The sequence below is a fragment of the Schistocerca nitens genome, chromosome 11, assembly GCF_023898315.1.
Source record: "Schistocerca nitens isolate TAMUIC-IGC-003100 chromosome 11, iqSchNite1.1, whole genome shotgun sequence".
NCBI classification, from domain to species: domain Eukaryota; kingdom Metazoa; phylum Arthropoda; class Insecta; order Orthoptera; family Acrididae; genus Schistocerca; species Schistocerca nitens.
In genome coordinates, this window is record NC_064624.1 from 211,091,454 (window position 1) to 211,108,426 (window position 16,973).

Below are 16,973 nucleotides of genomic sequence, written 5' to 3' on the forward strand. Positions count from 1 at the left end.
ATAACAGTTACCAGCAACAACAGAGTGAAACTGAAATAAGGTTGTGATACATAAGGAATATCAGTCACATGTTACCTATGTGGATTGCTAGTGTTTGTAACAGAAGCCTCTTTAAGAAATTTAATAAATCTAAAAGGAAAACTTAGCAGCAGAGTGCAAAATCACATGACATTCATTCAAGGCAAAGGTTTCTTAGTTGCATGTGAAACATACCTTGAAGAATATACTTTGCTCCTGCTGAGCTGATCTAAACCACTTAAAGGGTTCAAAGTTGTACTGAAGTATCACCATTATGTAGTACTACTACTGAATGCAGCCTGTTTTGTCGGCTTTGGTGAATAATAGTCAGTAAAAACCTTACTACTTTATATGAAGCTGGTATCCGTACAGATACCATTGGTGATCTTGCAGCTCTCTAAGAATGAAATTATAATGAAATCCAGACCTTTAGCCGCTTACAGGTGTTGATAATTAGGTATATTCTGCACACAATTTCTGATCTGTTATTGCCACATTTCCCATGAAATGATATCTTACACACACACAACTCAGGTCACCAAGCTACAGAATTGTTATACAGAAACAAAAAATATAAATATCAATCTATTTTATTGGGCATTTACATATTATTACAGCTTACTACAATCAATGTTAAAAATATTACATGAACATAAATCCATCTGCCACACAGCAAAAAATAAGCTTAAATGGATAATTCAAAATTTAACTTGACACAGAATGGCCTTAAAAATTGAAATTGTATCAAGTGTCATCAGTGAAGAACTAAACATTTTTAAGTGTTGACACATGAACTGCAATCCACCATAATGGGTTACAAATACTCAGTTTAAGAATATAAAACATTTCTCCAACCACAGTTTTACTTCACTTGGCTCATACTGGAAGGAAATCCTAGGTTTACCACCTGACAGTGGATCAATACTGTGGCTATGGCAATCTCTTCCACAATCACCAACTGAGGAACTGTTTATAGTTTGTACAGAAAATTTGAAAACTGTTTTTCATATCAATCAGGACACTCATTTCTAAAGCACCTCCTTTAACTGTCTCAAAGATAGCTGAAACACTATCTCTCTGCTTCTCCAGCAAATCAGCACACACACATGCTAACAATAGCTTGTAAAGGAAATACAAATTCAGGTGCACGATGGAATGACATCATACAGCCAATAATTTGGCTCTAGATACATTTATTGATAATTTCACTGGGACACACATACCAGGTCCAATGAATACTACATTTTACCCCACTGAAAAAAATTATATTCACACATATTGGACCTTGTAATGTACAAATAAAGCATTGTTTGACGAGACTAGATTGCAGAATCATGCTGACGAGTGGCACAAGGAATAAAGCAATCACATGATTTATTACAAACATGGTATAGGTGCCAGTGGAGGAGTGAAACCATCACTTTTTTCTATCAGAGCTGTTAGCAAAGAGATCTTTTGAAGAAGTACAGGGATAGTTGTTATATGCAACATACAAAACAACAACACATGATATGCCTTTATTTTTTTACAGCTGTAAAGAGTAATGTGGGTTATTTGGTTTTCTTTTTCATTCAAGTTGAAAATGCGAGATCCATTCATGAAGCACTAGACATTTTCAAGGATTGGAATCCCACCTACTGGGTTACTGATTTCTTATAGTCTGAGATAAACGCAACTGATCAAGCATTTCCTCAGACAAAAGTTTACTTGTGCCTTTTCAGTCAAACAGGTTTGAGGAAGATGGCTGAATAAATACCAAATGACATGAAGAGATTTCTGGGCATGTGGCAAGAAATTTCAGAATCACCAACAGAGAATTTACAGATCATACAGAAGAGATAGTGAGGCTTCTCAGAGAAACGAATATGCATCACCGTACGTTTAACAGCAGTGGCTATTGGTACATGAAAAGTGAGTGGAAGCTTATGAGGACAAGGGCAATTTTGATACCATTGACATTACGAGTGGAGTTGACGCCATGAACAAGATTGTAAACATTTTTTTTTCCTAAAATGGAACACAGATGGGACCTTCAATGGGGCTACTAGGGATATAAGAAATCAATTTCTTCCAAGCCTAATTAGAAAGTACTGTCTGCAGAATTCTGCCATCAAATCATAACAGACATGTTCCACTGTTTTTTCATTTTTTTTTTTTTTAAGCAAGTTTGTGAAACATGTCATGCAGTGATATGCACCAGGGAAAGTTGAATTAACTGCAAGATTAGTGAATGTGAAGTTGGACAATGTTTTGTATGGAGAGTACAATGTTCAAAGACTAATTATGTTGTAAGCTTTGCTCTACCAAACTGCGCATGTGAAGATTTTGAGATATATAAATACCCATGCAAGCATTTCTGTGCAATCTTTATTTTCTATCCAGAGTGGGGTTTTGATAAAATACCAGAAAGCTGCAGGAATAGCCCATTAATCTGTCTTCACAAGATGTACAGGTTTGGTTTCAGAAGTGTGTCTGCAGTAATTTCATATGAAAACAGTAGCAATGAGGACACAGTTGAGGAAACACACATAGAGCATCACACTGATACCTGAACCATTTCTTTGCAGCAATTTGAAGTGAAGGTGTTGTTCAAACAGGTTTATAATCTCACATACAACTGTATCAACAGTGAAACATTATGAAAAGTACTTGAATCACTCAGCAACTGTGTGCCAGATTTGCAGTTAGCAAACCCTGAAATTTGTGGTCTCCCCACAGCTGTGCCATCAAAGTCCCAACAATAATATTAAGTAAGATGCCATTACTTTTACAGGGCCTGGCATAAATACGCCTCTCATTGTAATGTTCATATATTTGTGCCTTAATGGATAATTAACTACTAAGGAATAGATCACATGGAGGTCATAGCATTCCATTCGAAGGATCAAACAATAAGAGCTACCTAAAAAATACAAATAAGGGAGATCTTTATGCCAAGTTCTGTAAGCAAACTTTGTCACACATTTGAATTTTTAAGTAGCAGTAGTGAAAAATATTTCTCTGTGGAAAGTTAATAAGGTAGTTATACTGACCGTGATTTGTATTTCCTTTACCCAAACAACAATGTCTACTTCTCATTACAAGAAATTGTTGAGAAACTGTTCAAAAATTACAATCAAGTTGCAAACATTTATGTGCCACAACAAATGGCAGTTTGATACACACGTGAAATACCATATGGATTGTTTTCCTTCAGGAATACTATCGATCTTCCAAGATATCCTTGGAATATAACAGTCTTGATGCAATCTGGTGTGAATTTTCCCATGGACTGAAGGCCAGAAATCCATCATAACTGAACCTAACAAATAAATTAACAACTAATTGAGTTATGCAACATGAAGACAACTGATACACATGTTTTCAAGGCACAATTCCAAAATTTAGTACTCACTTCTTTTGGTGTCCAATGACATTGCTCACCAGCTGCAATGCCCAGAACTACTTTACAACTGAATTTAATAAACATTACTGGTATTCCAGTAACAGCAATTGCTTCTGTGTGGTACCTGCAGTAACTCTGCAAAGTTATTAAGAACATTAGAACCAAGGTGGTAGATATCCAATATGTAGGTAACTGATACACATTAAGCTTCCAAAGCAAATAAAAAAAGTCAATACTTACTTCATTTGGTCCCAATGGCATTGCTGACCAGATACCATATCAAGGAAACACCATACTCTTCTGTCAGAGTGATACTGGGCAATCTCATGTTCATTAACAGGGCAGTCTATCTTTTTCTCTGTTTCACGTGAATCACTAGACATGTATTGAAGCAAGTGAGAGTAAGTGCATTCTTACTTGGAAAAAGAAATGCAAAATCTTTCCTCCATCAGTCATATGACATCTCAATGCCACTAAGATATATCTTATTTATTTTTTCCACCTTTTCAATTCTCAACATTGTCCCATATTTGAATTAACCTAATTTAAAGTTAAAATCTTTTACTTCATATTTTAAAAAGTTTGCAAGTTCTACACTACCATCTAGTTTAATTCCTCAGAAAAATCTTTTCTCCTATGAACAACGAAAAATCCAGGATGGAATGTAACAATATTATGAAAAGGATAGTTGTTGCTGCTCACCAAATGGTGAAGATGCTGAGTCACAGAAAGGCACAACAAAAAGACTGTCGGACTCATCTTTCGGGCAACAAGGGCCTTTTCAAAAGCGCGCGCGCACACTCGCTCACAAACACACACACAAATGTAGCAACTATCCTTTTTATAATATTTTATCTATTGCTACTTCGAAATTCAAATGTGCAACAAAGTTTAAAAGCAGAGACCAACATAAAGACCTCATAGCATTCCATCTCGAGGATCAGAAATGACGGAGCTTATTTGTATTTTACACAGACAAAGAGCTATCTAAAATTCAAATAAACCGTCATTTCTTACCCTTCAAATGGAAAGTTATAATGTGTTTAAGACATATCTTGTAAGGCTTTTGGCATCGTTCTTCGCTATTGTTTGGAAGTTGATGGCACTGCTAATGGGAGACCACCAACTTCAGGATTTGCTAATTGCAAATCTTGCACACAGTTGCTCAGTGATTCAAGTACTTTTTGTAATGTTTCGCTGTTGCTGCAGTTGTATGTGAGATTATAAATCTGTTTACACAGCTCCCTTGCTTCAAACTGCTGCAAAGGAATATTCTGGGTTTGAACAACACCATCTGTATTTGCTGCCTCGACAGCCTCCTCAACCTCGACAGCCTCCTCAACCTCGACAGCCTCCTCAGCTGCTTCAACTGCCTCCTCAACAGCTTCGTCACTACTACTGCCTTCATATGAAATTACTGAAGAGCCACTTCTAAAGCCCACCCCATACATTTCATCAAGACAGATTAATGGACTAGTCTTATAACTTTCTGGCATTTTATCAAAACCCCACTCTGGGTAAAAAATAAAGATTGCACAGAAATGCTTGCATGGGTATTTATATCTCCGAAAATCTTCACATATGCAATCTGGTATATCAAAGTTTACAACATAATTACAGTTTTTGGACTTTGCACTCTCCACACAAAATGAACCATCCGATCTCCTACTCACTGATCTTGCAGTTAACTCAACTTTTGCTGATGCATATCGCTGCATGACATGTTTCACAAACTTGTTTGTTTTTTTATGCAAAAACAGTGGAACATCATTGTTATAAGCTTTGATGGCAGAATTCTGCAGACAGTACTTTCTAATTAGGCTTGGAAGAAACTGGTTTATTATAACCTTAGTAACCCCAGTTAAAGTCCTGTCTGAATTGTGTTTAAGGAAAAAATGTTTCACAACCTTGTTCATGGCTCCAACTCCATTTGTAGTGTCAATAGTTGCAAATCTGCCCTTGTCCTCATACGCTTTCACCCATCTTTCACATACCGTTAGCCATTGCTGTTGAAAGTATGGTCATGCACGCTCGTTTCTCCGAGAAACCTCATGCGTACGCAACTCTTCTATGCGATCTCTAAGTTCTCTCTCTGTTGGTGATTCTGAAATTTCTTGCCACATATCCAGAAATGTCTTCATGTCATTTGGTACACGTAGATTATCCTTTTTTTTCAACCATCTTCCCCATGCCTGTTTTCGATGGAAAAGGCACAAGTAAACTTTTGTCTGAGGGAATGCTTGCTCAATTGCATTTATCTCTGACTCCGAGAAATCAGTAACCCAATAGAGGGGATTCCAATCCTTGTTCCAGTCCTTGAAAATGTCTAGTGCTTCATGAACGAATTTTGCATTTTCAATCTGAATGAAAAAAAAACCGACAACCAAATAGCCCACATTACTCTTCACAGCTATAAAAAATAAAGGAATATCATATGTTGTTGTTTTGTATGTTGCATCTAACAAACAACTACCCCCATACTTCTTCAAAAGATCTCTCTGCCAACTGCTCTGATAGCAAAAAAGTAATGGTTTCACTTCTCCATTGGCTCCTGTACAATGTCTATAATAAATCATGTGATTGTTCGAGTCTTTGTGCCACTCATCAACCTGATTCTGCAGTCTAGTCTCGTCAAACAATACTTTATTTGTACCATAAAGGGTCCGATAAATGTGACTAAATAGTTTTCTCTGTGGGGTAAAAGGTAGTATTCATTTGACCTGGCATGTGTGTCCCAGTGAAATTGATTTCAACAAATCTGTCTAGATCCAACTTAATGACAGAGATGTCATGCCACTGAGTACTAAGTTTTTGATTTCCTTTACAAGTGAAGGATGTATGTACCCACTTGCTTCAACACTTTCAGTAGCATGTGTGTGTGCACTTGCTGGGGGAGCAGTCAAATAATAACATAGATAGCTCTTAGGCGGGCATGGCAATGCCAAATCTTTCTGTAGACTTGCAAGAACCTGTAAGACAAAAATGTATCAATTATTTAATTAAGAGCATTAAAAACAATAGATTTTAAAGTATACAGTCAACTGATCATGTAAAATTTTCTCCAAGCAGAACCCAAACTGGATACTTACTTTTGCCTTGGTATCCCTGTGTTCAGTTTCTGAGTGCATACTGTAATCAGGATACACCGTTATACACTTCATATTTAAAGTTGCCGGGCAGTTGGATTTTCTAGTATCCACGATCCTCAATCTCTTACGAGGAGTCACATGGTCTTCCTAAAGAGGGTAAAGAACTACTATAAAATTTATTTAATAAACTTTCCCTGTAACGAACTTGTTTTATGGAAAGTAAGTATATCTTAACACAGCATGATATTACCAAGTGCTCAGGTACACTAGACTCTTTACTTTTATAGTATTTTGGCCCCAAAACACAGTGCCTCGACCACACACTCTCCAATGCAAATGCACAACCAAAAAAGGGGATAGGGACATGTCCCTGCATTTGCTTGAAGAAATGCTTTGTTTTACCTGGAACAGTTAATATATTTCTCACAGACAAAAAAACATTGTTATTGTTAAATAATTCACATATGTTATTGTTAATTAACTAAATACAATGTGAGAAAACATTTCATTCATTTGACAGGTATTGTCAAAGTTCTGAACTGATGGAAGCAGATTGTCTATCTACTTTACATAGTACTGGAGCAAAATTTCGCAGGATGTCACACCTATTGTATCTAGCAAAGAAATGGAAGTGTCTGCCATGAGCAATGAGGATACCATACTGATTTCGGGCAACTGAAGTGCTTTATTGTGGTTCCAATAAATGTGGAATTAATATTCTTTGTAAACAAAGGAGATGTGAAGAACACTTATGTAGAAAAATGTAATTACTATAAATGTGGAATTACAAAAAATAAACTTAACTAGGAGACAATAAAGCTAAAAGTGCCTGTCAGTAGGTTCAATGAGCTGACTACTGTTTTACATATCAACACCACAATTATCGAAAACCACAGAAACCATTTCAACATGAACACAGCAGTATAGATTCATTAAAATTATTTGTTAGTTGGCATCTGTCACTTGTTGCTTAAGTGTTGGCACACCGGCTGCTGCTGTATTATAGGCAACAAACAGAGCAGGTCACTCAGCAAGTGCTGTTCAATTTAATTTTCATGTTAAAAAAAGTAGGTTTAGCTCAGTAGAGGCAGAGCACAGGTTGGGATTACGAAAGGATGGGAGACGTATACATGTAACTCTGGACAGTTTTGGAAGTGGCCATTATGAAATAACATGAATATGACATGCTCTGCTGACAACTGGTTTTGGAGTGACCAATGGCATAACTGTGGCAGATACGACATTTTATAGCCCAGAATTTAAACTCATTTGATAACCTAACCATAACATGATGTGCAATATATCCTAGAAAATGGCATTCAGCATTCTACAGAAGAACTGTTAATCGTACTTTGTTCACAACAATTAATACACTGACCACGGGCAGTCGCAGCAGAGCCTCACACCTAATGCTGTTGCCTGGCCTGGCTTGATGGTGAAACATCCGACACCAAGCATGTGGCAGGAAACTAGCTGAAGCTATTCTTTATAAGCAAACTAAAGGGGGAAAAAAAATTGTATTTCAATGCTAAAAGCAAACTAATTTCTTCCTTTCATTAATTATGGCACCAGAAACTGTCCTCACACAAGCTGCATGGACTGCCAAATTACCAACTAATGAGCAGTCCTGGTTTGTATTCAGTTACAGGTTATAGGTGACAAGCTGATTTCAAATGAAATAATGATATGAAGAAGAAATATAAGGAATTAAAAAGTAAATACAATGTCGAAAATGACACAGCAGAGTGTTAGAAATAAAACTGCATCCAAACCTATTAACTAAATAAAAATAATGAAGTAATTTTGATAATATTTTGGTATAAAAAATATGAAAGAATCTGTCAAGACTCAAATCCACAACTTTATATGGATCAGGAATGTTTCTTATCCGTTGCACTATGCCACCACTCTACATTACACTAATGTAAGATTATTTGGTCCCAACGATCATGTGCTACCTTCAACCAGATCAGCCTTTCACATTATGTTACGACGTGAAAGCTAGCTCTAGCACCATAAAGATATTGTAAGGATACGTAGTTATGCCTACTGTCTGAAAATGTTGTTTAAGGCCAATCTTGTTGAAGGCAGCAAATGATTGCATGGCGTTCAAACACATCAAGAAAGGAAGTCAGACAAGAAAATGGAAGTGGATTGATCAGCTGTTGTGGCAGTCAGGAAATGGCGAACAGAGATAGTTTGGACCTGACGCATTCAGCACTCTGGAGGAAACCAGCTCCGACAGGAATTGTCGACCGACTAATAATTTTAACCAGCGTATTATCAAATGCAAGTGTGTAAAAATTACTGAGTGTATGGCTGTGAAAATGGATAAATGACAAACAAGTCAACACAGAGGAAAATAATTAATACAATTCTGCCTTGCATATCAGAACAACTATTAACAATATCAAAAACAGTCAATTCCATCAATTGTTAGTGCAGCTTAGAAAGAAATGTCCATTTAAAGTAGCCTATATATACTATCCCTAATTCCAGCAAACTGAGTTCTTCCTTCAAGTATACATATATGAACTAAAATGGTAAACCACAGAAAGTAATTAATGCAGCAGTTCACTTACTTTTCATAACATCTGAAGAAGGCTCTTTAAAACGACTACTTCTAACGCAGTATGAAAACCCCACAGTTTTCAGCTGATCGAGAAGTGTTTCCACCTGAGAATAAAGTGACCAGTAGCATAAACTGAGGGTAACTACACTTATGGTTAACTGGGAAACATGAATGAAGAGGGAAATTTTAGGCTTTACAAAATTCAGTTATTTAATGTACACAGCCTTTCATCACATCTGATGTTTTTGACAGCTGAAGTAAGTAAGTGTTATGTTATTAATCATGGATGAGTTAGCAAAATTGGGAGTTCATTTGTTTGCTGTTTTGCTTTTATTCCATTGTTATTCACTGACCACAAATTATGTTACTGTTGACTTCAGTTAAAATTGTGATCATAAAATGTTCTTTCAGTTGTGATTATGATGATGAGAAATATTTTCCAAGTGCACATGAAGTTTAATGACCTAGTTTTGGGGTTAACTGATCAGTGCTTCAGTTAACCTCATTTCAAGCACGCCTTATGTCAACAAAAGCTTTATTAAGCATAATAATTATGCATACTATGAATTCCAGGTTGTATATACTAACAATAAGACAATCACCAATCAAAACTATCCAGTACAACTGATGAAAGTTGAAACTGGTTAATACATCCATGAAAAATTTTTTGTAAAAATTACAAAATGATTTCTCTCCTACAATTGAAAAATATCAGTTTTCGGCTGTCAAACTCTTAACAAAAGTGGAAGAAAGACCTCTGACTACATTACTTCAATACAACGTCCATTAAGCTTAATCACAAAATCTGCAAGCATCTTGGCACATTAATTTGCAAAGGGATTGAAATCTGTGACAAAGACCTGGGAAAGAGAGCACGATACGACGAATTGCTCACAGAATTCGTGAAACTTCCATTACGTACATGAGACACTCCCCTCAAGGACCACAACTTATGATTCTGCATAATCATCATATGAAAAAAAAACAGCATAATTTTGCATACTCTGCCACATCATACAAGCCATAAGCTATGACTTCTTGTCTTGAAGTCTTACTTAAGTTATTGTATGATACAGGAAATTATCTAATGACAAATAGAGCAAAATCAATCACGATCTGGTCTGGTTAGCCAGAATTCCTCCTTATCACCAACAGAAATAATACAGCACTTTTAAGGCTTATTTGACTGATACACTCCAAACTTAAAAATAATTTGCCATCTATTTCTACTATTGGTATTCCTGACAAGGTTATAGATGCAGACCTCAACATTTCTCCTCCTCGAGAAGTCAACACTATCCAGTAGAAGAACTAAGATAATATCTCCAGAAGACATTTTGCCTCATCCCAAGTCCTATGTTGTGAGACGAAAAACTAAGAAAAATAAATAAATGACTTAATAACTCACTCCCATCATCATTATCTCCAGTAAAAGCCAGATCAATAGAAGAAATTAAAATAAAATCTAGCAGGGCAATAAGAAGAGTGTAGATGTGAAAGAACACCTGTAAGAGAAGTTTAACTCTGAGGGCTTCAAAGTGTCATAACGTTCTATACTCTATGAGGACCCATATTCACCAACGAGTATTTCTAAAGACTAAAACAGCTTACATTATCATCAAAATTTCAGTGTGCTGCTGAGAAAATTTTAGATCCTGACAGACTCTGTCTACAAATATAATCCAGGAATCCCAATAGAGTTCCAACATTATCCACACATACTTAAGCAGCCACCTAAGCAGTGGTAACAATTGAAACATCGTAACATGTATTAATTAAGCGGACAGTTATTACTGAGCAATGGTATCCTGAACAAAAAGCTCTCACTCATCATCCATCAACAATACACTTTTGCTCAGAATTCAGTAGGGAGGCCCAACGTGGTCATGTTGCAACATTTGCATAAAGCGGCATTCATTACAGTGCTATTGATGAAAAAAGTTGTTTCAGTTGTTTCATAGTTGATGTCACTGACCTTGCTGAAACTTTGGTGAGAAACTAAGGATCTCACAGAGGGTCAACAGAAACGTCCGATCTTACTCGTCGGCTTTGACCCGTGACGTAAGCGTGTTGTGGTGTGTGACGTCATTACGGCGCGGAGTTTGGTTTGCGATTGTGGCGTGTTTGTAGATGTCTTGTTTTTATTTGTGGTGCTCTTTGGTGGTGTGTTCATGGTTGGGTTGACGTTTGGGTGGGTTGGGTTTTTATTTTAGTTCAGTATTTTTTCGTTGGTGTGTGTGTGTGTGTTTTTGTATGTGTGTGTGTGTGTGTGTGTGTGTGTGTGCGTGCGTGCGTGTGTGCATTTGTGTGTGATTGTGGTGGCCAATCTAGTTTGTGGAGCTGGAACTTTTTTGAGGTAAGTTCCGTTTTTTTTTTTTTGGTTATTTATGTATGTTTTGTGTATTGGGTATAGGTTGGAAACATCCGATCTCACGCGTCGGCTTTGACCCGTGACGTAAGGGACCTACACATTGATCTGTAGCGTAGCCCTGAATACGAGGTTAGGTTGGGAGTTTTTTTTTGGAATGCTGCCGCGGCAGCGGCCGCCTATGATTCGAAAATATTGATTTGACACTAATGAACATGTATACGTAATATGAAGCAATTTGATGAACATATTGATCTGTAGCGTAGCCCACTTGAGGTTAGGTTGGGAGTTTTTTTTTTGGAATGCGGCCGCGGCAGCGGCCGCCTATGATTCGAAAATATTGATTTGACACTAATGAACATGTATACGTAATATGAAGCAATTTCATGAACATATTGATCTGTAGCGTAGCCCACTTGAGGTTAGGTTGGGAGTTTTTTTTTGGAATGCGGCCGCGGCAGCGGCCGCCTATGATTCGAAAATATTGATTTGACACTAATGAAGCCTGTGGGGGGATGGGGGGGGCACTGCAGACTCCCCCCACCGCATAACGACACATGATGATCAAATTTTGAAAAAAAATGAAAAATTTTTTCCGTACCTGCTAAACTGCATAACTGCCGATGTATGTAGGTGTAAGGGAAGCTTTCGTTTCTTAGTTTTCTATTGGGGGATGTGATCGGTAGGTTCTGTTGAGCTATATAGGTTAAGGGAAGTGTCCGATTATGGATAGCAATGTGTTTTTTGGTATTTGGTCAGTTTTGTGATGTTGATTTATTTCGTTGTTTTGCGTGGTTTTGAATGGCGGTCGGTGGCTACATTTCTGTATATTTAGTTTCTCCCCACCCAAAAACCCCTAATTTCCCACGCTTGTCCCGTTACAGTCATTAGGCTTTTTGTGAAACTTGTGTATTTCAGTGTTTACAATACGTATGCGATGTTTTTATATCCGCCATATTGGAATTGTTTATAGTCGTTTCCGCGGTATTTGTGACGTCATGGGTCAAAGCCGACGGGTAAGATCGGACGCTTCTGTATTTCCCTCACAGAGCTCCATATCCCTGCATAGACAGTTTTCTAGTTAATCTCTGAATTCAGTACCCCAATGAAATTCAGCTCAGTGCCAGCACAAAGAAAACAGCAGTAATGGATTTGTGCAATTATGCACTGGAGCTGATAGTGCAATTAGAAAGAACTACGTAAAATTCCTGGGAAAATGCAGGATAGAGCCCACGCTCTGGCAATGACATTAGCTGCAAATATACTGCTTTTTATCCTCCTTTTGCATGATTGTTCCCAGGCCCTTGTGTGTGTCTTCTAAATTATGCCATTTACTCGAGACGACGTTTGCGCTTGAGCTGCTGCAATGTTCAGTTTCTCTTACTGTAATACATAGATGACGAACTCATAAACGGCGAATTTTGAAACAAAGTTGCCATTAACTTCCTAAACACCGATCATTAATTACAATATTCCACGTGTATATGTTACAGTAAAGGTAATGTAACAATGCAGCACCTCTTAACGAAAACAAAGAAAAAACTGCATAATACATAAAAAACTCACTTAAAAATTGGAATCAGATCGCGGAAAGCGACATATAAAATTTATTAAAATGAAATCTTAACTGGCAGCAGAAAAAAAGTTATTTTCTAAGGCGCATATTTTTGCCAGCCAATTCTAACATAAAATTATTATTACAGGCCGGTATTACACTATCAAATTTCTTTGTCCAATATCTTTGTCAAAGATATTTGATAGTGTAATAGGGATCTTTGACAAATGTCGTCCAATATTTGATCAAATCTAGGCCGAGGCCGTATATTTGATCAAAGAAATCGCTTGTCTTCTGTTCACTGCAATGTGACATGTTACCACATGGAGCGCTAGCATCGCTGCAGCGTTCTGTCGTCTGTAGTGTTTTTATAACCATTGCCGGTAAATACAATTGGTGTGTGCCGACAACTACAGAATTAATAGAGATGTCTGAAGCTGATGAGGCGCTTTACAACGTGAGGCACCCTGAATACAAAAATAGATTAAGAAGATTGGAGACCTAACCTGACGTAACCTAACCTAACATAACCCTCTCCTGTAGCAAGGAATCCGAGTGTTATAGTGAGCCTGTCTTCTGAAGATGTAGCAGTTCTTAAGTGAAAATTGTGCTTTGTGATATGAGGATACACTTCATTGAGCACATACAGAAATGTATGCTCATCCATTCTTAAGTAATTGATGTACGACTTGACGTCTTCCACTGTAAGCTCACGTAACAAGTTTTGTTGAATGCTTTTATCGTGTCGTCGTAAAACCCACGGCTTCACCCAGATTAGATTAGTTTTTCGTTCCTTAGATCCGTGCTGAGGAGATCCTCGTGGATGTGGAACATGTCGATTTTTTTTTTTAAGCTGAAATAAAAATACTTAATAGTATGAAGAAATACAATACAACATTTGTTTCTATTAAAAATTTCGCCAATGGAGTAGAAGGAGTTGGCCAGTAGTAAGTCTTTCAGTCTCCTTTTAAACTGATCTTTATTTTTTATGTTTCCTGGCAAATTATTGAAGATGAGTGTTCCTGAGTAGTGGACCCCTTTTTGAACTAAAGTAAGTGATTTTAAGTCCTTGTGCAGATCAGTTTTGTTCCTGGTATTGTATGTATGAACTGAGTTGTTTGTTGGAAAAAGAGATATATTATTTACGACAAATTTTACTAAGAAGTAAATATACTGAGAGGCAGTAGTTAGTATACCCAGTTCTTTGAAGAGGTTTTTGCAGGAGGTCCGTGAATTTACTCCACAAATAATACGTATTACACGCTTTTGGACCTTGAAAACTTTTGTTTGACTTCAAGATTTACCCCAAAATAATATCCCATATGACATTATGGAATGAAAGTATGCAAGCTTTTTCATTTTTATGTTGCCTATGTCTGCTAACACTCGAATTGCAAATACAGATTTGTTAAGGCGTTTCTGCAGTTCTGTGGTGTGCTCCTCCCAACTGAATTTATTATCAAGTTGTAATCCCAGGACTTTTAAGACTGTCAACTTCGTATGTATGGTTCCATTTTTTCCCCCCACTTCTTTTCCGCATGTGCACACAATGCCATTGGAGTACGTAGAACTGCTGCGGTTAATAACAAGTTGTTGTCAGCCATCTTGAACTTTGACGAAAAATTTGATGACAGTGTAATACCCCTTGTAGCGCTACGTCAAAGATCTTTGTCAAATATATTGGACGGAATATTGGATCACATCTTTGATCAAATCTTTGACAAAGAAATTTGATAGTGTAATACCGGCCTTAGGCCTTAGGCCGGTATTACACTATCAAATTTCTTTGTCAAAGATTTGATCAAAGATGTGATCCAATATTCCGTCCAATATATTTGACAAAGATCTTTGACGTAGCGCTACAAGGGGTATTACACTGTCATCAAATTTTTCGTCAAAGTTCAAGATGGCTGACAACAACTTGTTATTAAGCGCAGCAGTTCTACGTACTCCAATTGCATTGTGTGCACATACGGAAAAGAAGTGGGGGGAAAAATGGAACCATACATACGAGGTTGACAGTCTTAAAAGTCCTGGGATTACAACTTGATAATAAATTCAGTTGGGAGGAGCACACCACAGAACTGCAGAAACGCCTTAACAAATCTGTATTTGCAATTCGAGTGTTAGCAGACATAGGCAACATAAAAATGAAAAAGCTTGCATACTTTCATTCCATAATGTCATATGGGATAATATTTTGGGGTAAATCTTGAAGTCAAACAAAAGTTTTCAAGCTCCAAAAGCGTGTAATACGTATTATTTGTGGAGTAAATTCACGGACCTCCTGCAGAAACCTCTTCAAAGAACTGGGTATACTAACTACTGCCTCTCAGTATATTTACTTCTTAATAAAATTTGTCGTAAATAATATATCTCTTTTTCCAACAAACAACTCAGTTCATACATACAATACCAGGAACAAAAATGATCTGCACAAGGACTTAAAAGCACTTACTTTAGTTCAAAAAGGGGTCCACTACTCAGGAACACTCATCTTCAATAATTTGCCAGGAAACATAAAAAATTTAGTTAGAAATAAAGATCAGTTTAAAAGGAGCCTGAAAGACTTACTACTGGCCAACTCCTTCTACTCCATTGGCGAAATTTTTAATAGAAACAAATGATGTATTGTATTTATTCATACTATTAGTATTTTTATTTCAGCTTAAAAAAAATCGACATGTTCCACATCCACGAGGATCTCGTCAGCACGGATCTATGGAACGAAAAACTAATCCAATCTGGGTGAAGCCGTGGGTTTTACGACGACACGATAAAAGCATTGAACAAAACTTGTTAGGTGAGCTTACAGTGGAAGACGTCAAGTCGTACATCAATTACTTAAGAATGGATGAGCATACATTTCTGTATGTGCTCAATGAAGTGTATCCTCATATCACAAAGCACAATTTTCACTTAAGAACTGCTACATCTTCAGAAGACAGGCTCACTATGACACTGGGATTCCTTGATAAAGGAGAGGGTTATGTTAGGTTAGGTTAGGTTAGGTCAGGTTAGGTCTCCAATCTTCTTAATCTATTTTTGTATTCAGGGTGCCTCACGTTGTAAAGCGCCTCATCAGCTTCAGACATCTCTATTAATTCTGTAGTTGTCGGCACACACCAATTGTATTTACCGGCAATGGTTATAAAAACACTACAGACGACAGAACGCTGCAGCGATGCTAGCGCTCTGCGTGGTAACATATCGCATTGCAGTGAACAGAAGACAAGCGATTTCTTTGATCAAATATACGGCCTCGGCCTAGATTTGATCAAATATTGGACGACATTTGTCAAAGATCCCTATTACACTATCAAAAATCTTTGACAAAGATATTGGACAAAGATATTGGACAAAGAAATTTGATAGTGTAATACCGGCTTCCCGGAAACGAGTCGTATTGGCGGTGTACGGTTGGGTTCGCTTAAGCAGTCGTATGCGGCCCCACGCGCATGCGCAGAGCTGAGGAGGAACTTCCAGAATGCTGTTCTTTGGCAAATAATGGACTGTCAGCACACGGTTTTTTTTTATTGTTGTACCTCCTAGACAGGAGTCTAGCCTCTAGCGACAGCGAAACACGGGAAGTGACGTAGTTCACGCAAGTTACCACATCCAATTGAAGGCGTTGCGAGTATTATCTTTGTAGAAGAAATTTTTGGCGGGCGGAAAGATCTGTGTTTGTTATTGTTTTCATCGAAGTGGTACATGCTGCATGGAACTGTGGTAGTAACTCAGCAACAGGCTATGTGGTACTGTGATTTCTAAGAGACGAAAAACGTAACGCAAAATTGTTGAAGAGGAAACAGGAAACGTAATATACATTCCCATTCTGGGATCGGTTAAAATGATTTTGGTTAGAATATCGTATTTTCCCATGGAACATAAATGTATAGGATTTATTTGATTCTGTGACGTATGTACTCAAGCTGCAGATGTAGTGTTGTACTCATGAACGTTATAAGCGGCAGATTTAGTTTCAT

The 16,973-nt window shown here is 37.3% G+C and overlaps 1 protein-coding gene and 1 long non-coding RNA gene across 2 annotated transcripts; both read right to left on the reverse strand.

Annotated features, from left to right (window-relative positions):
* Positions 1-592: 592 nt before the first annotated feature.
* Positions 593-5,738, reverse strand: LOC126213436 (uncharacterized). Its single transcript, XR_007541170.1, has 3 exons — positions 3,644-5,738; positions 3,413-3,538; positions 593-3,319 (listed from the first exon to the last, which is right to left on the reverse strand). It is a non-coding gene; the product is annotated as an uncharacterized LOC126213436 (long non-coding RNA).
* A 47-nt stretch (positions 5,739-5,785) lies between these two features.
* Positions 5,786-16,246, reverse strand: LOC126213497 (uncharacterized). The gene is made up of 5 exons (XM_049941327.1): positions 16,127-16,246; positions 9,075-9,168; positions 6,743-6,894; positions 6,493-6,639; positions 5,786-6,372 (listed from the first exon to the last, which is right to left on the reverse strand). The coding sequence occupies exons 2-5, from the start codon at positions 9,079-9,081 to the stop codon at positions 6,166-6,168; spliced, it is 513 nt and encodes a 170-aa protein (XP_049797284.1). The 5' UTR covers positions 9,082-9,168; positions 16,127-16,246; the 3' UTR covers positions 5,786-6,165.
* Positions 16,247-16,973: the final 727 nt, after the last annotated feature.

Coding starts and splice junctions, on each gene's coding strand:
- LOC126213497 (XM_049941327.1), bottom strand. Junction 6,640..6,742: donor CTAGTGTACCTGAGCACTTG/GTAATATCATGC, acceptor TACCCTCTTTAG/GAAGACCATGTGACTCCTCG. Junction 6,373..6,492: donor ACAGGGATACCAAGGCAAAA/GTAAGTATCCAG, acceptor TTTGTCTTACAG/GTTCTTGCAAGTCTACAGAA.